This window comes from Xyrauchen texanus, chromosome 31 (genome assembly GCF_025860055.1).
Source record: "Xyrauchen texanus isolate HMW12.3.18 chromosome 31, RBS_HiC_50CHRs, whole genome shotgun sequence".
Lineage (NCBI taxonomy): Eukaryota > Metazoa > Chordata > Actinopteri > Cypriniformes > Catostomidae > Xyrauchen > Xyrauchen texanus.
Window position 1 is genome coordinate 40,336,049 of NC_068306.1, and position 24,396 is coordinate 40,360,444.

Below are 24,396 nucleotides of genomic sequence, written 5' to 3' on the forward strand. Positions count from 1 at the left end.
TTGTTTTGTTTTTTGTGCTGGTTCCACTAGCGGCTGGAGTTTGTTTTGTGGAATAACACTCTTTCGGAACAGTTATGTGGATGAATCTACATGTTCTTTGTGCTTATGCCTCCTATTGACTGGAGTTTGCAAGCAATCTGATGGCAAAGTTGTCATGGGAAGTCTCGTAGGCATATGCAGGGTTAATGCATATTTTTTTCCCATTTGTTTGGTTCTGGAGGAAGTTCGGGGTTTGATTGGGTCACTAATGTTGGAATGTGGTCTTCATAATTTTGTATTGGACTCAATCTTTTTTCTAATATGTCTCTCTCAACGTGGAAAGTGAATGGGTTGGGCCCCCATAAAGAGAGGGAATGTTATTTATTTTCTTATAAACGTAAGAAATATAGTGTTTCTTCCAGAACATCTACTGATGAAGACATCAGAAACTTTGTAGAACCATTAGAACTCCCTAAACTTACGAATGAAAAAAAATAAATAAATAAATAAAAAAATCTCTTGATTCTGATATAACCTTGGAGGAGCTTGGCGAGGTAATTAAGGCCTTGCCTACAGGCAAGACTCCGGGACCAGATGGTTTTGCCGCTTAAGTTTTTAGATCTTTTGCTACAGAATAGGCTCCACTTTTGTTAGTAGTTTACAGGGAATCATTAAACAATGGAAAGCTTCCACCAACCATGACAAAACCCGGATTAGTCTGATTCTTAAAAAGGACAAAGATCTAAAGGAGTGTAAGAGTTACCATCCAATTTCCTTGATCCAGCTAGACGTTAAAATATTGTCAAATTCTGGTTAATTATTTAAGTAAAGATATGACATCTCTAATACAAATAGATCAGTTGGGGTTTATTTGGCGCCTCAGCTCTCCTGATAACATTAGGCATTTCATCAATATCATGTAGTCAGTGGTGAATGATCAGACTCCGGTCCGAGGTACAAACAAATAAATTATTTTACTCTGGATAGGGGCACCCGGCAGGGTTGCCCTCTTTACCCATTATTGTTCTGTCTGGCCCTGGAACCATTAGCAGCCATGCAAAGAAGGAAAGATGATTTCTAGGGGTGGTGGCAGGAGATGTGGCACATAAACTTTTTGCTTTACGCAGATGATATTTTATTATTTGTCTCTGACCCCATTAGATCTATGCCTTAATTATTAATTCCTTGGGAATATTACGTTTTCAGGATACAGTTGGTCTAAATCCGAAGCTTTGGGTCTGACAGTGTACAGTGCATTCAGTATTTGGGCATTAATTTTGACCCCTTAATAAAAAGGTTTTTGAGCGGTATGGGCAGATGGGGTTCATTACATTTATCTATAATTGGGAAGGTTAATATTATTAAAATGAGTTCCAAAAATGTAAAACCTCTCCCTGTAGATGTCCCCCACTCTTACTTAAAGCAATTTGATAGCATAGCGAAGTACTTCATTTGGAATGGTAAGCATCCTAGATTACATTTTAATAAGTAACATAGGCCAATTGACAAAGGTGGACTAGGCCTACCCAAGATTTTGTTTTATTATTATGCATTCAGACTTTAGACACTTGGCTCATTGGTCGCTTCTACCTGAAAGAGCCCCTCCCTGGTTTGTATTGAACAGGAAGTTATTGCCCCCAGTTTACCATTGCAAAGCCTTTCTATCAAACTAATCGCAGAAGTTAAGTTACACCCCATTATCTTGCATTCGCACTCGGTATGGACAAAGGGGTCAGAGTGGAATGTGAGGGGGGTTACTACACTGGGTGACCTATATGAGAGTGGAGTTCTGAGATCTTTTGAAAATTTGGTTCAACATATTGGGATTCCCAGATATCAGTTCTATAGGTATTTACAGCTGCTCCACGTGCTCTGTATTGTTTTTGGGAGTAGCACACATCCCCCTAAAGCGGCAGATACTCTGGGAGAGGTGATTGATGCCTCCTGACCTTTTCCAAAAGCAGTAGTGTATTACTCCCTGCTATTTCAGAGTCTGGGGGATGGAGCTTCAACTTCTCTCAAGAGATTATGAGAGGAAGTCTGCATTGAGAGATGCAAGGGTTCGCCTTATGCAATTCAAGATTTTGCATAGATTCTGTTGGACCCCCTCTTGATTGTATAGGCTTGGTCTTAAAAGACATATCGATCTGCTGGTGATGCCAATCAGAAGATGGACACAACCCATGTCTTTTGGGGGGGGTGTTATTTTCCAAAATTGTGGTTGAAAATTGTGGTTGAAGGAGTTGTATTTGTGATGTTTTGGGACTTGTTTGTTAGGAAATTGGGTAATTATTCCACATTTTTGGGGGACTCTCTGGGAGGGGATGGGGAGAGAGAAGTTTAGTTGAATTATGTATTTTTAAAATTTTCTTTTTTACTTTCTTCTTTTTGTGTGTGTGTTTGTATTATTATATGTGACCACAGGGCTGTTCGTTCAGGGTGGGGTTGGTGATTGGGGAGGGATATTAGTGGGGGTTAAATGTTGATTCAATGTGTATGTGTTGTGTTATTCTCGGTTCTGTGTATTTTTGAAATAAATAAAAATATTTAATTGGAACCCGCCTCCCTTTTCTACTATCACGGCTTAATATGCAGTCAACTTTAAATAAGCCATTCATAGCTTAATTTTCTCAGAAACTGTAAATACTGTGTCTCTGTGGCGATATAAAAAGTTTGTTTTGAGCAACCCGTTCAGCCCGACAGAACAATATTGACTTGACAATGAGTTGGGGGCCAGAATATCTGTTTGTTCGATCAATGAAGACGGGAGGTGTGGTTAAAAAGTTAACAAATTTAGTTGACAAAATATTTTTTTAGTTGACCATAATGTGCAAAATGACAAAAACGTGTCAAATTGTAACAAACCAGACTTTAACAAAATTTTCAAATGTTTTGGAAAATGTATAAACTACTTACAATTATTTAAACATGTATCAAACATATTAGAGATAATTCTGTTGAATATGTGCCATTAAACAACATGAGAAAAGCTGTGCTCATGAAATAATAACATATTAAATATATAATAAGTATAAAATTTGAGTCTAGTCTGAGACTAATAAAGTGTGGTGCTGATACATGTATTGTGATCGAACAAGAGTTCAAAAGACTGATTGCTTGAGAGAAGAAGCTGTCATGAAGTTGGCTGGTATGGATCCTGATGCTGCAATACTGTCTGCCTGATGGCAGCAGTGAGAGCAGCCTCTGATGATCCTCCAAGCTTTTTCACACACCGCCTGGTATAAATGTCCTGGAAGGAGGGAAACTCACCTCCGGTTATGTGTCAGGCAGATTCCAGGTCTTTGCTTAAAGTCAGGATGCTCTCTACAGTGCTGGTGTAGAACCGTGTGGGGATGTGGTGGTTCATTCCAAACTTCCCCAGCTGTCTCGGGAAGAAGAGGCTTTCGAGCCTTCTTCACAACGGCCTCAGTGTGGATGGACCGTGTGAGTTCCTCAGTGATGTGGAGATGAGGATCTTGAAGCTCCTGACTCTCTCCACCAGTGCTCTATTGATGATAATGGGGCTGTGTTCTCTGTGTTTTCCACCACAAGCTCCTTGGTCTTGCTGATGTTGAGCTCCAGACACCGGCGAGTCAGAGTATGTACCTCCGCTCTGTAGACTGTTTCATCATTGTCAGTGATCAGACCTACCACCGTCGTATCGTCAGCAAACTTAATGATGGCATTGGAGCTATATGTTGCCACATAGTCATGTGTTTATAGGGAATACAGGACTGGGCTGAGAACACAGCCCTGCAGGGCTCCAGTGTTGGGGGTCAGTAATGATATGATGCTGCCCATTCTAACCACCTAGCATCTGATTGACAGGAAGTCCAGGATCCAGCTGCACAGCAAGCTGTTTAAGCCCAGAGCCCGGATTTTCATATCAAGCTTAGAGGGCACTTTGGTATTGAATGGTGAGCTGTAGTCTTCAAACAGCATTCTCACATGTGTTCCTTTTTTCCAAGTGGGAGAGAGCAGTGTGTAGTGTAGATGCAATGGCATCATCAGTGGAGCGGATATTGCGGTATGCAAACTGCAGTGAGTCCAGTGAGGTGGGCAGCACAGAGCAGATGTAATCTTTGATTAAGCGCTCAAAGCATTTGCTGATGAAGGGGGTCAGAGCAACAGGACGCCAGTCATTTAAGCAAGTTATTTTGGATTGCTTTGGTACAGGAAAAATGGTGGACGTTTTAAAGCGTGTGGAGACTACAGACAAGGAGAGGTAAAGGTTGAAAAAGTCAATAAAAACACCAGCCAGTTGGTTTCGCACACATGGCCCGAAATGCCGTCTGGACCTGCGGCTTTACGGATATTCACCCGTTGGAAGGATCAGATTACGTACGCTACTGAGACGGAGAGTGAACTAATCTCTGTAGCTTCGGCCACAGGAGCTCTCTCCGCGAGGTGTTATTTCCCTTAAAATGAGCATAAAAATGAGACTCCAGAGGGGGAAATTGATTTATTAACATTGTTCCCCTCTGGCGATGAGGAGGGTTTTATGGAAGAGCACATTGTACAGGACACAGTGGCAGCTGAGCCAGGAGTTGCTCTTAATTTAAGGAGGTTATTGGATGAGTAGCTAAGGCCTTTATCATTCCTATGCATGAAGATCCTAATGCCCCCCATTTTCCCCCAGACAGGCAGAGGCTCTGTCTGGCCTGCTTAAGGTTCCCCTCATCCCAGACATTGAGGCAGTGGTACGAAAACAATTTGCTGCTCCAACAGCCTCAATGGCCTGTTGTCTAAGATGCACAAGGCCATGGCCATACAAACAAAGCTGGCCAACACTGGTGCCATTCTCTCCTTTAACCTGGGTTAATTATCCCATAAAGCTAAGGAGAAACAGGAGGACTTCGGTAGGTTTCATCTGTCCTTCCTACAGTAATGAAGAAAAAGGCTGAGGCCACAGGGAGAGCTATGTCATCCCTGTGAATAGCGCAACATCACATGTGGTTGTCACAGTCTTGGCTACAGTTGAAGTGTCTCTTGGACCAGAGGCACTTCAACTACTACAGCAGGCCCAGAAGGATCGGCGGTATGCTAGGGAGTTCTCAAGGTGGTCAGCACAGAGGTAGCCATAGAATGTTTCAGCCCCTAGACCCTAAATAAGAGCCTTATTGGGTCCTAGAGATCGTAGGCCTCAGCTTGTGTCATTTTGCAGAGAGCGGACTCAGTGGCAGGGCAAAAAAAAAAGGATAGCAGCCGGAGCCAAGGGCCCTTGGGTCCGCCACCTTGTTCCTGATGGGACACTACACTCAGGCTACCCTCACTCCCCCATAGTATGGGTTGAAGCATGGGCAGCACGGAGGCCAAGTCCCTGGGACTTTTCAACCATGCCCCAGGGTTACCGGTTGTAGTTTTACCGGGTTGCTCCTCTTACCAGGCTGCCTCAATGGTCCAGAGAAATGGATGCTGCTCAGGGAGATGCTGTACGCAGGTTACCTCACTTCTCTCAAAAAAAAGGCAATAAGGGAAGAGGGAAAAGGCAACCATCAGGCCGAGTTTAACTCAAATAATTTTCTCGTCCCCAAACGAGATTGGGGTGCTAAAGCACAACTGTCAACCGCAAAGACACATACTTTCAGATTCCCATCTGGAAGTGGCACTTGTGGTTTCTGAGGCTGCAACATTTGCCACACCTGGAAACAGAAAGCACACCAAACAGAAAGCACAGTGAGTGCAGCATATATCAACAAGTAGGAAGCCCTTTTGGGAATTGGTGCAAGTAGCAACTCATTTCTAAGTTCAGCTGCTATCAAGCCTTGTGTATGGTGGGCCGATGGCCTTTCATCCCTCCATATAGGCCTTGGCATTTGCCAGGCTGGCAAGACATTGGCAGTGCCCTACCACCATGGCTTGTAATAATTGCACCAGGCAATGTACCTAGCAGCATCATGTTGTGTGGGTGCTTTGCTGCAGGAGGGACTGGTGCACTTCACAAAATACATGGCAAGGAAGGAAAATTATGTGGCTATATTGAAGCAACATCTCAAGACAGCCAGAAAGTTGAAGCTCAATCACAAAAGGTTCTTCCAAATGGACAATGACACCAAGCATACCTCCAAAGTTGTGGCAAAATGGCTTAAGGACAATAAAGTCAAGGTATTGGAGAGGACATTACAAAGCCCTGACCACAATCCGAAAGAAAATTTGTGGGCAGAACTGAAAATGCATTTGAGAGCAAGGAGGCCTACAAACCTGACTCAATTACACCAGTTCTGTCTGGAGGAATGGGCCAAAATTCCAGTACCTTATTTTGAGAAGCTTGTGGAAGGATACCCAAAACGTTTGACCAAAGTTCATCAATATAAAGGCAATGCTACCAAATACTAACAAAGTGTATGTAAACTTTTGACCCACTGGGAATGTGATGAAAGAAATAAAAGCTAATTGACCAAAGTCCGGGAATGTTTTCTAAGATTAAATGTCAGGAATTGTGAAAAACTGAGTTTAAATATTTTGCCGTATATAAACCGCTTACTTCAACTGTATATAATTTGCTTGGTCTTACCCAGTTTTGAAATGTACTGTCTCTGTACAGAGTGTCTTACAGAGTTTCCTCGTATGGTATATATAACAGAGTAAAGAGATCATTTCAATACGAAAGAGAATGTTTGGTTAAAATGTAACCTTTGTTCTCGAAGTGAAGAGACTTTCTCTCCACCGTGAGGCCGCTCAGAGACATGTTCCGATCAATACAAAGCAGTAACTCCATGCCAAAAAAGGTGCTTTATAGGGCACTAATTAGGCCACAACCAGCACAGCTGGACTGTCTTAACCATCTGTGGTCTGAGGGTGTTTTGGGCCCTGGAGAAGTGTTTGACGTGTGCTATTGACATTTGTGCTATTTTCAGTTGCTTAAAAACATATTAATGGCTTAAGTCTGATAACACTGTATTCAACACAAACTGGGCTACAATAATATGTGAGCAACATGTGTGTACATGTTTGTATTTTTCAGATGGTTTATGCAAGGTTTTAAAAAAAAAAAAAGTCATTGAAATAAAGCCATATACACATACTAAACATTTGTCCACAAGCCTTTTGAGAACTGGATCTTGTAGCCTAGAGTTTTTGCTACAAAATTATGTGAAAACCATCCTGATCACTCATTCATACAAAACAATATAGTAATTGAACTTTTGTGAGACACTTTTAGTGTTAGAAAGGTCATCTGCGAGGAGGCGTGAACTATCATGAATATTGATTGTAATTCACACCTGAGGAGACAAAAGACCCCTCCCTTGGGCCTATCAATGAGGAATGTGACAAAGAGAATGAATGAGAGGAGACTTAATGATCAAAATCAAGTAAAAGAAGTAATCTGACTATACATTTTCTTTACATAAAGACTCTACTTAATTTTAGACCTACACTACATTTAAAAGAAGTCACTTCTGCTCAAGACTGCATTGTGACTGCAAGACTACAGTGATATTGTAAACAGTTTTCTATTTGAATATATTTTAAAACGCAATTTGTGATCAAAACTGAATTTTTAGCATCATTACTGCAGTCTTCAGTGTCACATGATCCTTCAGATATCATTATAATATGCTGATTTTCTAATATGGGCATATTTAAAGTGCATTTTACTCATTTAACCTGAACACATATTTGCAAGCACAAGCTTTGTTGATGATAATAAGGCAGCATAAACACTAGTTAAAATATAATCTAAACATTCATATTATTTTTATATCATATTACATATCATATTTGTATTATACAGCATACAATTTAAATACCTGCTTCAGCCGAAACAGCATTTAAATGTAACTAAAACTTGCTTATTAGGACATATTTAAAATGTCAATACTCTGAATCCTGGCTGGCAAGTCTGGAAAGAGTCCCAACTTGTAAAATATGTACATGTTTATATAAAATAGCATGTCAACTAATGAAAACGAAACGACTTACTCATCCGAAATTGTATCCTCGGCTGGATCAAGTCACTCTTCAAAATACAAACGTTCATCTGTGTCCCGCTCTTCTTCTGAAGAAAATGTTAACTCTTCGTCACTATCCAGGAGTTTCCTCGCCTGTGTATCTTGCGATCTTTAAAACGCACAGAAAAGTGAATGAACTAGATGCTTTTTAAGGAACAGTCCGCGGCGTTCACCATTTGCCTTATGAATTGCGCCCTCTGCCTGTGGGTGTGATCACATTAGGGATAATTAGATGAGCCAGGTGAAACTGTACATCGCTTTGTTTCTTACAGATTACATTGCAGGAGAATTTTTGTTTTACATTTGAATTGTTTAGAAATTTTAAGCTTTCTTTATACATATGTTTCATGTTTGTGTGATAAGTATTCGCAGAGTTTCAGTTCATTTTTTTGACGCGTTTCAGATATATGCTTGTGAACACAGAGACTGCTGTAAGCTCACCCTTTTTATTTTCTTTATTTTACAAAAGCAGGTATTTTTGTTATTGTGAGGGTACACAAATAAAAGTAGACCCTTTATAGTCTCTAATGATGTCTTACGCTTATCTGTATACCCAAAAATGACAGTATTTTATGTTGTTTACGCTGTAATGACGAAAAGAAATCCAGCAGGACGTGCCAGCGCGTCCATCTACCCCAGAGGGTTAAAAAGAGTTTCAATGTCACCTGACCCGGTGTGTCATTCCCCGTACATATGGAATATGTAACAGTGTGGAGAGATAGTCTCTTCACTCAGAGAACAAAGGTTGCATTGTAACCGAACTTTCTGTTAGAATGGTGTTCGAAAGAAGGACTAGCCTTGTTTGCCTTCAGATATTCCCAAAGATTAATTAAATTATAACAGATATTGTTTTCCTTTCATCAGGTTCTTAATAGAGTAGGAAACAAACAATTGTTAAGGTGTTAATTAAATTACATAAGGTGCTAATTAGGTGTAGTTTAACTTCACACAGAAGCTTTAAGTAAAAATGTGTCAAATTAAAAAAGGTTACATATTACGGAGCCCCTGAAGTGACCTGTGAAAAACAAAAAAACCATCACAGAGACTTTGGCGTGCGCACACGTTACAGTTTCCGGTGTGTGTATAACTCTTTTCCGATTGCGTCATTGCCATCATTCATTTACTCAAAGATACTGAGAGCATGGATGCTCATTCATTTATAGAGATATATTTTAAACTTGGCCTTCAATACAAAGACATTACTGTCTATGACATTTGTAATACTGTCATGGCTGAGACACGCTTTAATCTTCCAAAGGACAGTAATCAAGCAATAGACTTGTACTTGCATTTAAGGAATGACATATTAACCTCATTATAACCTGTGCTTAGCATGTTTCTTTTATCTTAGATCCAGATAAAAAAATTATGTATATTTATATATATATTCATACTTATGTAATATTTTTGTGAAAGTGTTTATTCAATTATTTCAAAGTTTAAAATTAAACTGTGAGCAAGTTTGTTACTTCAACAGTCATAAACTTTTACATTAATAATTCACTCAAAAATCTAAATTCTGCCATTTACTCACCCTCACATTGTTCCTAAATCATTGTGTAGGGCACAAAAGGAAATGAAAGGCAGAATGTTATGGACTGAGAGTCTCAGTCACCATTCACATTCATTCTAAAGAATATTGATGCAGTGAATTTGAATGGTGACTGAGACTCTCAGTCCATAACATTCTGCTTTTTCATATCCCGAACGGTTTCACATGCGCACGCGAACGGTTTCATGTGAAAAGTTTCACGCGAAAGTCTCTGTGATGTTTTTTTTTTTTTTTGCACAAGTCACTTCAGGGGCTCCGTACCATATACTTAAAATATCTTTCATCCAATGTAAATATAAAATACAATGAATAACGTTATATACTGTATGTTATAAACCAACTTCGATCAAGTGGATGATTCTACCACTTTTGTCTGTTAATTCTTGTTGTGGCAGGATCATGGCAGCCTCCTCTGCCTGTTTGTTTCTTATGTGTGCTTGTTTCTGTGTTTTACCCTCTTCCTCTTGTTTGCAGGTACCACGTGGAGAATGCTAGCTCTGTTGATCCTGACAACTGCCCGTTACCCCACCCTGCTCGTTATCTGCGGCACCTGCCTCCTATTATCTTTCCATTTAGAAGCTCCTCTAGTGTTCAGTCTTCTGCCTGATTGATTTGTGTCTTCCCAATTGGTTGGTTCCAGTCTGTTATTGTAACTTTGGTCAGTTATCTGGTTTGTTCTGTGTTTTTTTCTCCATTGTGAGATTTTATTTTTGTTTGTTTTTTGGTTTATTTGTAATAAAGCCCTTTAATTTCCCTCTGCGTTTGGGTCCTCCCTCAAAATTAGTGACAGATGACTGTATTTGTCAGTCACCACAAAGAACACTGTGACCCAAGAAAAACACTGTTGTTTTTTTTATGCCTAAATTGTCATGTCCAAACATTGACATGCTCCCCCAAAAAGCAGCACATTTTCCACTGTAACGCAGTTCAATGGAAAGGAGGAGGCGAGAACCGGCTTGGCAATATAAATAATATTTTAATGATAAATTTAAACAAAAGACAAAACACCCACACGACGGACATGTCTGTAACCTATCTCTCTCTCCCGCACCATCTTCCGCAGTTGGCCTTTATCCCTCTTGGAGGTTTGATTAGCCTGATAAGGGACCGGGTGTGTATAATCACGACCTGGCCCCGCTCTCCGCCCTGCCACATCCACTTTTTCATTCTTTTTTATTTTGTTACAATATTATTTATTGTTGTACTTTCAGTTAATTTACTGAAGTTGACTTTATGTTGCAAGGGCCTAGAAATTACTATATACTGTGTTTTTAGTGACCTTCAAAAAATATTATTAATCTCTTAGAAGGCTGAATGCTTTATGTAGGGCTCTAATAAAGTCTGTTTTTTTTTTTCAGAATTCCATGTTTTAAAGTTCAGCTTCCAGTGTATTGCTTTACACATTCAATTGAAATTTTTGTGCGAGCACTTGAAAGGACTGCATGCGTGTATCGAATTACTGGTACTGCAGATAGAAGCAGTGGTATTGTAACGTTTGAATAACGAGGCTGACGAGGAGATGCGGATCCAAACGCAGTTTGAGTTTATTTAGTCAGAAAATACCAAATGAACAAAAGAACAACCCACGATGGGGAAAAGAAACATAAATTAGTTAAGGTAACCACGGTAGAGACAAACAGGGAACAAGGGAGAGAAGCACACATCAGGCTAACATCAAACAACGATCGACAAAGACAGAACAAAGACACGGGGTATAAATACACAAACATGGGATAGGTGGCCAATGAAAGAACAGAACTCAAACAAGATAACAAGGTGATTAACAGAAACCAAAGGCAAATTAACAAGGGCAGGTGTAAACAATGAACAGTGAACACGAACGCTAACAAGGACTATGGAATTACATAAGGGACTAAAGTGAAAACTAAGAAGTGCAAAAGTGACAACAATGGTAAACAAGAGGGCAACAGTGAGACAAGACAGGGTAATCGTTACATAGCCCCCCCCCCTTAAGGATCGGATACCAGACGATCCAAAACAACAAAAAAAACACAAAAGACAAAAAGACCCACAAAGAAAAAAACAAAATGAGGGCACCAGGGGCAAACACACAGAGACAGTTCACGGGGTACAAGGGGCACTGCGACAGTCCACGGGGGCCATTAGGCAGTCCAGGGAGGTGGAGAGGGTAGACAGGTAGACCATGGAGGCCGAGAGGGCAGGCAAGCAGTCTATGGGGGTGTGTCAAGGGACCAGGGTCAGGTGGCCTGGTGGACATCCACTGGGTAGGGACTGGGTCAGGAGGCCAGGAGAGAGGACTCAGGACGGGAACAGGGGCAGGAGGCCTGGGTGGAGGCCACAGGACGGGAACAGGGTCAGAAGCCCTGGGAGGAGGCCACAAGACAGGGACCGGGTCAGGAGGCCTGGGAGGAGGCCACAGGATAGAGGCCGGCTTCGGTGGCCTGGGAGGTGGTCGTGGGCCAATGGCCGGTTCAGGGGACCTGGGAGATGACCACAGGGCAAGGGCTGGTTCAGGGAACCTGGGAGGTGTGGCCACTGGGGGAGCTGGCGGAGCCACGTGAGGCGGAGCCAAGGAGGACCTCTGAGGCGGGGCAGTCGAAGACTTGGGTGGCGGCGCCGCAGGAGGCATAGGCAGGGCCGCAGGAGACCCTGGGGGCGGAGCAGTAGAAGGCTTGGGAGGTGGCGCCGTGGAAGGCTCGGGAGACGGAGCTGAGGGAGGCTCGGGAGGTGGAGCCGGGGGAGGCGATGGCGTAGAAGGCTCAGAAGGCGGAGCTGAGGGAGGCTCAGGAGGCGGATCCGAAGGAGGTTCTAGAGGCGGAGGCCTGGAGGGCTCTGGAGGTGGAGCCGAGGGAGGTGGCGCCGTAGGATGCTCTAGAGGCGGAGCCCTAGAAGGCTCTGGAGGCTCAGCCGTAGGAGGCTCGGGGGGCGAAGCCCTGGAAAGCTCAGGAGGCGGAGCAGAGGGAGGCTCTGGAGGCTCAGGAGGCGGAGCTGAGGGCGGTGGCGCCGTAGGCAGTTCTTGAGGCGGAGGCCTGGAAGGCTCCGGGGACGGAGCTGAGGAAGGCACAGGAGACGGAGCCGCAGGAGGCTCTGGAGGCGGAGCCGCAGAAGGCTCGGGAGGCGGAGCCGCAGAAGGCTCGGGAGGCGGAGCCGCAGGAGGCTCGGGAGGAGGCTCGGAAGGCAGAGCCGTGGATGGCTCGAGAGGCTTGAAGGGTGGAGCCCTGGGAAGCTCGAGGGGCTTGAGAGGCGGAGCCCTGGAAGGCTCGAGAGGCTTGAGAGGCGGAGCCCTGGAAGGCTCGAGAGGCTTGAGGGGCGGTGCCCTGGAAGGCTCGAGAGGCTTGAGGGGCGGAGCCCTGGAAGGCTCGAGAGGCTTGAGGGGCGGAGCCATGGTAGGCTCGAGAGGCGGAGCCCTGGAAGGCTCGAGAGGCTTGAGGGGTGGGGCCCTGGAAGGCTCGAGAGGCTTGAGGGGCGGAGCCCTGGAAGGCTCGAGAGGCTTGAGGGGCGGAGCCCTGGAAGGCTCGAGAGGCTTGAGGGGCGGAGCCCTGGGAGGCTCGAGAGGCTGAGCCCTGGAAGGCTCGAGAGGCTTGAGAGGCGGAGCCCCGGAAGGCTTGAGAGGGTTAAGAGGTGGAGCTCTGGGAAGCTCGGAGGGCGGAGCTCTGGAAAGCTCGGGAGGCTTGAGAGACGGAGCCCTGGAAGACTCGAGAGACTTGAGAGGCGGAGCCCTAGGAGGCTCGAGAGGCTTGAGAGGCAGAGCCCTGGGAGGCTCGAGAGGCTTGAGAGGTGGAGCTCTGGGAAGCTCGGAGGGCGGAGCTCTGGAAAGCTCGGGAGGCTTGAGAGACGGAGCCCTGGAAGACTCGAGAGACTTGAGAGGTGGAGCCCTAGGAGGCTCGAGAGGCTTAAGAGGTGGAGCTCTGGGAAGCTCGGAGCTCTGGAAAGCTCGGGAGGCTTGAGAGACGGAGCCCTGGAAGGCTCGAGAGGCTTGAGAGGTGGAGCTCTGGAAAGCTCGGGAGGCGGAGCTCTGGAAAGCTCGGGAAACTTGGAAGGCAGAGCTCCGAAAGCTCGGAAACTCGGAAGGCGGAGCTCTGGAAAGCTCGGAAACTCGGAAGGCGGAGCCCTGAAAGCTCGGAAGGCGGAGCTCTGGAAAGCTCGGAAACTCGGAAGGCGGAGCTCTGGAAAGCTCGAAACTCGGAAGGCGGAGCTCTGGAAAGCTCGGGAAACTCAGAAGGCGGAGCTCTGGAAAGCTCGGGAAACTCGGAAGGCGGAGCTCTGGAAAGCTCGGGAGGAGGAGCCCTGGAAGACTCGAGAGACTTGAGAGACTTGGGAGGCGGAACCCTAGGGGGCTCGAGAGGCGCTGGCTCTTGGACGGTCACGGCCATTGGCACTGGCTCTTGGACGGTCATGGCTACTGGCACTGGCTCTTGGACGGTGAAGGCTTCTGGCACTGGCTCTTGGACGGTCACGGCTACTGGCACTGGCTCTTGGACGGTCACGGCTACTGGCACTGGCTCTTGGACGGTCGTGGCTTTGGGCACTGGCTCTTGGACGGTCGTGGCTACTGGCACTGGCTCAGGGACGGTCGAGGCCACAGGCGCTGGCTCAGGGACGGTCGAGGCCACAGGCGCTGGCTCAGGGACGGTCGAGGCCACAGGCGCTGGCTCAGGGACGGTCGAGGCTACAGGCGCTGGCTCAGGGACGGTCGAGGCTACAGGCGCTGGCTCAGGGACGGTCGAGGCTACAGGCACTGGCTCATTGACGTTTGAGGCTTGCGGCACTGGCTCATTGACGGTTGAGGCTAGCGGCACTGGCTCACTGACGTCTGAGGCTACAGGCTCTGGCTGGGTTACCGTGGTTGTCGAGGATTCGGGCTCGCTCACGGTGATATGCGTGGGCTCTAGCTCGCTCACCGTGACATGCGTGGCAGCTGGCTCGCTCACCGGGGCAGGCGTGGGCTCTGGCTCGCAGACCGGGGCAGGCGTGGGCCGGGAGGCGGAAGCCTGTCTTCTCCTCCTCCTCCGGGCAGACGAAGAGGACCGCGCTGGCTCGTTGACTGGCGTGAAAGGACGAACCACGGGTGAATGGAGGGTCAATACTGCGGGAGGCGCTACGGGGTTCTCCTCGAGGATGTCCACTGTTAAGGGAGAACCGCAGATCTGTAGGGTCTCCTCAACGAACGCGCGGAGCGTCCAGTCGCGCGTTGGCGGTGGCAGCCGCTCCTTCAGCCCGTCACTCAGGTTGCCTCGGAAGAAGACCACCAGGGAGAAATTAGGGAAGTCTGAAACGTTTGCCAGAGCCAGAAAGTCGTGGATGTGATCTTCTATAGGTCGGTCCCCTTGCTTCAGGCTGAGCAGTTCATAGTTCGCCCGAAAAACTGCTGGATCCATTGTGCGGTCGATCGTTCTGTAACGTTTGAATAACGAGGCTGACGAGGAGATGCGGATCCAAACGCAGTTTGAGTTTATTTAGTCAGAAAATACCAAATGAACAAAAGAACAACCCACGATGGGGAAAAGAAACATAAACTAGTTAAGGTAACCACGGTAGAGACAAACAGGGAACAAGGGAGAGAAGCACACATCAGGCTAACATCAAACAACGATCGACAAAGACAGAACAAAGACACGGGGTATAAATACACAAACATGGGATAGGTGGCCAATGAAAGAACAGAACTCAAACAAGATAACAAGGTGATTAACAGAAACCAAAGGCAAATTAACAAGGGCAGGTGTAAACAATGAACAGTGAACACGAACGCTAACAAGGACTATGGAATTACATAAGGGACTAAAGTGAAAACTAAGAAGTGCAAAAGTGACAACAATGGTAAACAAGAGGGCAACAGTGAAACGAGACAGGGTGGACTATGGAGTTAAATAAGGGACTAAAGTGAAAACTAAGAAGTGCAAAAGTGACAAGATGGAAAACAAGGGGGCAACAGTGAGACAAGACAGGGTAATCGTTACAGGTATCATGACATCTTTTCTATTTTAGCATCAACTTCGCACTGAAGTACTAATACTTTTGAGGGAGTAAATGATGACGGAATTGAACTTTTGAAGAGCTGCCCCTTTAAGAGGTATGTGAGTGTGTTACTCACTGTCGGTGGTGTCTGAATCGTTGCTGCTGGTAGAATATTTCCTCCTCTTAAGCTCAGTCTCCATCTGTCAGAACAGAAGACATGAAGTGTATAATCACACACTGAAAAACTCATGCGAATGTGCAGCTGAAGTAAAAGCAAATATTTAGAACCAACTCAAACCACACATACTCCCAAAAAATCACAAACTCCCTTGTATTATAGCGAGAAATTATATAATTAGGCTAAGTGACCCTAAAATAGCCCAAGTCTTACAGTACCAAAATGATGTGTGCTATACAGTAGGACAGTCCAGGACAGGTTCTGTAAAAATTTCAGTAGGTCATTCAGCATAGTCTAGGCCCATATAAAAGTTTTTTGTGTGTTTCAACTGGTTTTGATATTGACACACTCGGCTTTACTAGAAGAGCTTGTTTGTATGTGAAAGCGCATAAAGATACTTTCATTTGTTTGAGTGAAAACAATATTTAAAAATGGTGGTAACCAATTAATAATGTTATTATTACCATGAGAGTATTGTGAATTAGTATCTTGAACCGAACCAAATCGTGAGATGAGTTTAATATTTGACCAGAAATATTTCCAGTATGATTGCACAATTTGATGGTAGCTCAACGTCATCCATTATGCAAGACATGTATACACTGGCTTAAGACCAATGCGCGTACCATCAGCAGAGGCTCGCGCTACACTCGCGCAAAAATAAAAATGAACAAATATAAACTTCTGTGATGTCCAAAGCTACATTTGGCTAAAAACCATGTGACTGCTTTAGTATCTAATTTAAAAGAAGCACAAATCCCAGCACAAGTTTGACCCAACACAGTCACATAATGGCAATTCCAGCATTTTGGATGTGACATCTGCAGTGAAAATAAATGACATGTTACATATAAAGTATGTATTACTAGTATATTGAACCATTAGTATTAGGGGGCCTCTAGGGCCTCTGACGTCAAATGACCCTAAAATAATTGTTTATGGAGCCATTAAGGAAGCGAAAATGCAGAATTGTTAAGAGTAATCAGAACCGTTACATTTTGTACCATACACTTCCCTAAGGAGTAAACAGAAATGGCAAGGGAATAATAAAAAATGTATTAAACATTGTTGTGGAGCCACAAAGCTGTGTCCTCTGCACATAAATATTTGACACAAGGTAAAACAAGACTGTCCTAACACTTATGATGTAGTCATTAGCCAACCATTCTTTACAGAATGTGGATTAAGCAGTACTAGGGATGTCACGACATGATTTTTTTGATGGTATGATTATTATCTGATAAAAAAATAAATAAATACATAAATCTAGATTTTCGTTAGATTAATCATGGGTAAAATGGGGAGATTATTGAGACAATTCATTAAAATTTGCCAGTTTACTGTCACTTTAATTTCACAAATAAAAGCAATCAGAAAAGGAGGAATTTAAATCAAAGTTTTGCCCTTCTGATAGGACCGTAATATTGGTCCTGCTGTTGCACCTATCGCAGGTTGGCACCGGTTCCGACTTGAAATCGGATCATCATGGCCCTGTTCAAGCTGGCAACCTGCACCAAGTAGTGGCGGAAACATTCTGTCTCAGTATAAGGACATCCATCATATGTGTGCGCAGCTATTAAAGAAAAAGAAAATGATGCAGTGTAATTTCAGGGTTTACATATGATACATTAATGATATTCAATATTTTGAACAATCATCTAATCAAAAGCATCGCCATCACAACTGCATTATGTCCCGCATACTTCTCCAGCAACTCTTAACGACCAACTGAACTTGATTATCATCTAAAATTAATTTTAGCTTCAAAATGCAAATGTTACTGAAGAAACAGTAAATGCTATCTGAGGTAAAGAGGGTTAGATTTAAAATATTTAAATGTTTTAAAATGTTCAAAAGCTAGTTTTCTGAAAGTGAACTCAGCATTGGACAAATAGTTCTGATAGTTTATAGTCTTGATAAAAGTGTAGAACATTCTGAGAACGTCATTCAGCTGACTTTATCTACAGGACAGGGTACAGCTAATTTAAGTTTGAGAAAAGGCATATATATATGTCTAAAAAAAAAAAGAAAATCGTTTGGCAATTTATTTAAATTTAATGCTTTTCCGTTTGTAAATATTTAATTTAATGCTTTTTTCGTTTGATAATTTATTTAATTTAATACAGGAAATTTTGCTGGCATTTTTTTCAAAAGTAGACTAAACAATAATTTAATTTAATTGGGCTGTAAGTGTTCCAAAAAAAAAAAAAACATGCTGAAGCTTTTCACCTAGTATTGTGTATTTATTCTTCATTTAAAACATCTTTGTGCACAGAAATTATATGTTTTTGGAAAAAAAATTATCGGAAAAATATTATGTTGACATTTGTGACATCTTAGCGATAATATGAGTTTCCATCAGCTTTATTTTGATTTGCTAAAACTTTTTCGGCAAAGTCTTTGTATGGAAATGTAGTTATTGTCGAATAGTCGGATTTCATTTAACACAACATGAGATCTTTCGAAACGCGAATGATGACGTGGGAGAGCCACACATCAGCTCGCACTTGATTGAGGAGAGGTTGTTCACAGTCCAGACGCAGTACACATTTTCCAATAGGGCTGAGTGATTTGGGGGGAAAAAATTTAATTGCGATTTTTCTGCCAGATATTGCGATTATGATTCAATTTGCGATTTAAAAAAAAAAGTTTAGCTTAAGTTCAATATTCTCTGTGTAATAGATAAAACATTACAACATGAGACACCATCAAAACTGCTTTTTATTCTAATGCAAGGATGAGAACATAGATCTGAATTGCCTGTAACAACTGTTTTTTTTTAATAAGCATGTAACATTGAACAATCAAAAAAAGAACATTACAAAGGCTAAAGTAAAATAATAAAAAAATAATACAATTATTTTCTAAATAATAAAAAAAACTATTCCAGTAAAAAAAAAAATAGCAGTACTTTCCTGTAAACTGACATTTCTGATATGCCTCAGTTCAAGAGCATCATCTACATATTGCACCTTCTGCAATCATGTTAAATAAAGTAATAATACAAAATAAATAAATCCACTGAAAATGGGACATTTCTGTAAACAATCTGTAGTGATGTATTGTATATATTCTTCTGACAGACCCCAGTTGGACAAACATGCTCTAAGTCCATGAGCAATATTGTCTCCCATGTGGTCAACGTCAAAGTATGCAGTTTGCAGGCATCAACTCTTCAACTGAAAGTCATCATTAATTAAATGTACGGTGAGACTAGGTTCAGCTCGGTCATCCTGCTAGACCACAAATCTGTTGTAGTGGCATAATACACCACATTTTCCAGCTCTGCTTCCACTTCATTTTTACACTCCACATACATTTCTGGTATGGCAACCTGACTGAAATATGTACGGGAAGGAACTGTGTATCTTCTGTCCAACATGCGGATACATTTTTGAAAGCCGTCTTTTGTCACAGTGTTAATTGTCACCATATCTTTTGCAAGATAATTTGTTATAGCGTTTGTTATTTCGCAGTGTCTTCGTGAGTCCCTTTCATAAGGAGTTACAGTCAAAAACGACTCTGCAATGGTAGACTGCTTGGTTGACTCGGCTGGAGCAGAAATACTTTCCTTAGACTTTTTGGCCATACACTCCTCGTATAGCCGCCCGTGGTGCTTTTTCAAATGTTGGTATAGGTTTGTTGTATTGCCCTGTGATGTGGCAACTGCTGCACGACAGGTTTTGCATATTACCTTTTTTTGGTTTACATCTGATTTCTCAAAGCCGAAATAGCCCCAAATTACTGAAGTGCTGGTCATTTTTGGGACTAGCCCTGTAGGTTCAGCTGATGCCGTTTATCCCACACGTTTTCACCTAGCTTCATTTGTTGTTGTAAAATGTACACACCCAGTGCCGACTCTGATTGGTGAGCAGGACCGTAACAGTAGGCGCATGGCGCTTGTGACTGGCGAGCAAGTCTGTCACAAAAACAAGGATGAAGATCGGAATCAATTTGTAACTGTATGACTGTTTAAAACGGGTCAGATGCGCTGTAATATAACCAACATTTTTAAAAATCGCAGTTTTCACGATGAGCTAATCGGGTTCTTTCAAATCGCGATTTCGATTTGAAAATGATTAATCGTTCAGCCCTACTTTCCAAACAGATTAAGGTGATGTAGATTGCAGAGTATTATAATACAAAAATGCAAAATAAGTAAATACAGAAGCAGCGTCGTCGTGAAATAAAGCAGAGCTGAACTTGGTGTTCCGCTTGAGCAAAACTTGCCTGTCAAAGCATCTAAAAAGGAAACACTGTGCCGTTATATACTGTATTTAAATCATCCTTTATTAAAGTTCAAATAATAAGGAAGCGGGCTGTATAAATAAGCACAAACTACGAAACTGGCATTTGTCTATGCGGTCAGAGCCGCTTAGATGAGTCGCGTGAAAAACAGCGCAAGAGAGTTTCAAACTTCTCTCGGCTGATACACTGTCTTGCGCGGAGACGCTCATCACTGGCACGTGCTTGCTGCAGCAAGATTTAGTTTATATTGTTTGCTCGCGACAGAGTGAATTATAATATGAGTGTCATGGTGTGTAGCTTATGGTGAAGAAGACACGCAGCTCTATCAAGAAGAGAGAGTTTGTTTTTTGTGAGTTAAAGATGGATCGAAATCAACTGAATAAAATGGTGAGAGGGTGTAGTCTTAGCCCATTATACAATGCAAAAATATATTTTTTTGATTTGTAGTTTTTGGTTTGTTTTCCAATATAAATATCTAAATTTACTTCAGCAGCTATACTGCAGAAACTAAAAAATGTATTGGAAATTTTGAATATAATATTTAATGAATTTAATTATTTAAATATTTTAAAACATATAAAAATCTCATGCATTTACATGAGAAGAAAGCTTTTAGATCATTTATGTTGAATATGAGTATATTTATATGAGTCTAAATATCTTATATGTTGCTTAAGTAAATGTATCTTGTTTTAAGGATTTTTATACAATGTTAAATGGAAAAAAGACAAAAACACTTAATAACAATAGGATTTTTTGCAGTGACATTTTTAATTAATTAAACAATAAAAATCCAAGTAGTTTTCCCCCTTTAATGTCATTTAGGGGTATTTTTAAAAGATGATTTTGTCCTCTTTATTGTTAGTAAGCACGTTTAATACAACCTTTTAAGTTGGGGAACAAGCTGAATAATTGGTTAAGGCCTAATGATTAATTGTTGCAATAATCGCCCGAATTGTCGAATAATCATTCCACTAATCGTTAGATTAATCGAATATAAAAATAATCGTTAATTGCAGCCCTACTCGGACTGATTGATAAATTCAATTGCAAAATGGATTGGGTGTGAACTGTAGGCCAATGATAGGCAGATGACATAAAATCAATAATATAAAAAACGAAATATTGCATACTAAAGCCACTTTTTTAATTTTCTTTTGGTAACACTTTACAATAAGGTTCCATTTGTTAATATTAGTAAATGCATTAGGTATCATGAACAAACAGTTAACAATATATTGTTTACAGCATTTATTAAAAGGTGCTATATGTAATATATTTTACTGTACAAAATCATTAAATTACCATAATACCTCATTAGAGAATTAGGAAACATGCCAAGTTGAAATACTGGCTTCACCAATAACAATGCTACAGTCGGTATATTCTACTTTGAAGTTTCCATTCTGGGATGGAATTTCTGTTTATGTTTGGCCTGTGTGATCCCGCCCACTGACCAATAGTAATTAGACACTGCCGGGTTGCCAGATTTGAACACTGCGTGCTGTAACCATGGAAGCAAGTAAACAAACTGGATCAGAGATAACAGATTCCACCTGACCTAAAAAGCCTCACCATCCATCTAAAAACCATCATGACCAGAGGTGTAGTAAAACAAGGATAAATATTCATGTATCGTCCAAACCGTTCAACAGACGACGCCATCGCCACCATCTTCCATCTGGCTCTCACCCACCTAGATAAAAAGGACTCATACATTCGAATGCTGTTCATAGCATGTCTCTTACGGTGTCTATTGTCCTGTTCTTTTTAGTAATTTATTGTACTGTCCCGTACTTTTTTGCACACGTTTGCATGTGCACTTCATGTAGAAATATTATTTAGTCTGTGTACTCATATGTGGTTCTGAGTTTGTCTTATGTTATTTTATGTAGCACCATGGTCCTGGAGGAACGTTGTCTCGTTTCGCTGTGTACTGTACAACTGTATATGGTTGAACGACAATAAAAACCACTTGACTTGACTTGGAGATGCCTTTGGAAGATGGAGACAGCCAATAAATCCTTTAAAATGGATGCAGAGTTGGCTAAATTGCTTATCAACATTCTGGCAACCCACATGAGCATCGAGTCTGGAGCGGGGCAGACAACTCTCCAATATTTATAATTTGGACTGCAGTACCCATTTCAAATGCTTGTCAATCTTACATATAGCACCTTTAATGTTTGTTTTTTGTTATTAACAATTTGTATTGATTACAATCATAAAACAAACACAACATAAAATAAGAGTGACACCCTTCAAGATACTTTTGCACTGAAGGAAGATCGCTTTTACACTGAAATTCCCGGCCAGTGATAAGTATGACAGCAAAATATCTACATGCCTACAACAAGCTAAGTCTTTTATAGAGTTGATGGACTGAGGAAATCATGTGTTTCTCTGAGTCAACTTGACTCATTAAATATACACTTGACCGTCTGAGGAACCGGGACCCCCATTTTGTTTTTTATGCTGGTTCCGCCTAGCGGCTCGAGTTTGTTTTGTGGAGGAACATACCTTCGGGACAGTTGTGGATGAATCTGCTTGCTCTTTGTGCTTACACCTTCTATTGGCCGGAGTTTGTTTTACAAACTATTTTCTGTTATGTAATTTTGCCTCACAAAATTAATTTGGAGGTATTGACCGGTTGGTCTGCACGTTTTTCTTTATTCTATTTGTTTTGATGGACTCAGTCCTTTATCATAGTGAAGCAAAAGTGTGTAAACCCTCTAAAGCCACATTGACACTTCACAGCATGTATAAAAATCTTGGTCTTACAGATATTTGGAGACTTTTGAACCCATCTGGGAGGGACTCCATAAGATTTATTCTAGAGAATAGTTTTTTTTTTATATACAGTATCTCACAAAAGTGAGTACACCCCTCACATTTTAGTAAATAGTTGATTATATCTTTTCATGTGACAACACTGAAAAAATGACACTTTACTACAATGTATAGTAGTGAGTGTACATCTTGTATAACAGTGTAAATTTGCTGTCCCCTGAAAATAACTCAACACACAGCCATTAATGTCTAAACCGCTGGCAACAAAAGTGAGTACACCCCTAGGTGAAAATGACCAAATTGGGCTCAATTAGCCATTTTCCCTCCCCGGTGTCATGTGACTGTTAGTGTTACAAGGTCTCAGATGTGAATGACACCAAATTTAACACAGCTGCTCCCCATCGCTCTAACACTCCCTCATACTGGTCACTGGAAGTTCAACATGGCACCTCATGGCAAAGAACCCTGAGGATCTGAAAAAAATTATTATTGCTCTACATAAAGATGGCCTAGGCTATAAGAAAATTGCCAAGACCCTGAAACTGAGCTGCAGCACGGTGGCCAAGACCATACAGTGGTTTAACAGGACAGGTTCCACTCAGAACAGGCCTCGCCATGATCGAAGTGAACAATGAAGAAGTTGAGTGCACGTGTGCCACGTCATATCCAGAGGTTGTCTTTGGGAAATAGACGTATGAGTGCTGCCAGCATTGCTGTAGAGGTTGAAGGGGTGGGGGGTCAGCCTGTCAATGCTCAGACCATACGCCGCACACTGCATCAAATTGGTCTGCATGGCTGTCGTCCCAGAAGGAAGCCTCTTCTAAAGATGATGCACAAGCAAGCCCGCAAATAGTTTGCTGAAGACAAGCAGCCTAAGGACATGTCTTTAAGGACATAACCATATGCTGTGGTCTGATGAGACCAAAATAAACTTATTTGGTTCAGATGGTGTGAAGCGTGTGTGGCGGAAACCAGGTGAGGAGTACAAAGACAAGTGTGTCTTGCCTACAGTCAAGCATGTTGGTGGGAGTGTCATGGTCTGGGGCTGCATGAATGCTGCCGGCACTGGGGAGCTACAGTTCATTGAGGGAACCATGAATGCCAACATGTACTGTGACATACTGAAGCAGAGCATGATCCCCTCCCTTTGGAGAATGGGCTGCAGGGCAGTATTCCAGCATGAGAACGATCCCAAACACACCTCCCAAGACGACCGCTGCCTTGCTAAAGAAGCTGAGGGTGAAGGTGATGGATTGGCCAAGTATGTCTCCAGACCTAAACCCTATTGAGCATCTGTGGGGCATCCTCAAATGGAAGGTGGAGGAGCACAAGGTCTCTAACATCCACCAGCTCCGTGATGTCGTCATGGAGGAGTGGAAGAGGACTCCAGTAACAACCTGTGAAACTCTGGAGAACTCAGTGCCCAAGAGGGTTAAAGCAGTGCTGGAAAATAATGGTGGCCACACAAAATAGACACTTTGGGCACATTTTCACATAGGGGTGTACTCACTTTTGTTGCCAGCGGTTTAGACATTAATGGCTGTGTGTTGAGTTATTTTGAGGGGACAGCAAATTTACATTTATACAAGCTGTACACTACTTTGAAGAAATGACACTTAGCTACAATGTAGTGTTTTCACATGAAAAGATATAATCAAATATTTACTAAAATGTGAGGGGTGTACTCACTTTTGTGAGATACTGTATATATCTAAATCCCTAATTTCAACTGTTGTTGATTGCTCAATTGGAAACAT

General features: G+C 42.4%; 1 protein-coding gene across 1 annotated transcript in view; it reads right to left on the reverse strand.

The window, feature by feature from the left end:
• Positions 1–24,396, reverse strand: part of LOC127624553 (protein Jade-1-like) — a 141,425-nt gene that overhangs the window by 67,090 nt on the left and 49,939 nt on the right. Inside the window, exon 2 of the mRNA XM_052099325.1 lies at positions 15,560–15,623. Within this exon, the coding sequence (XP_051955285.1) occupies positions 15,560–15,623 (64 nt within the window). The remainder of the gene's footprint in view (positions 1–15,559; positions 15,624–24,396) is intronic.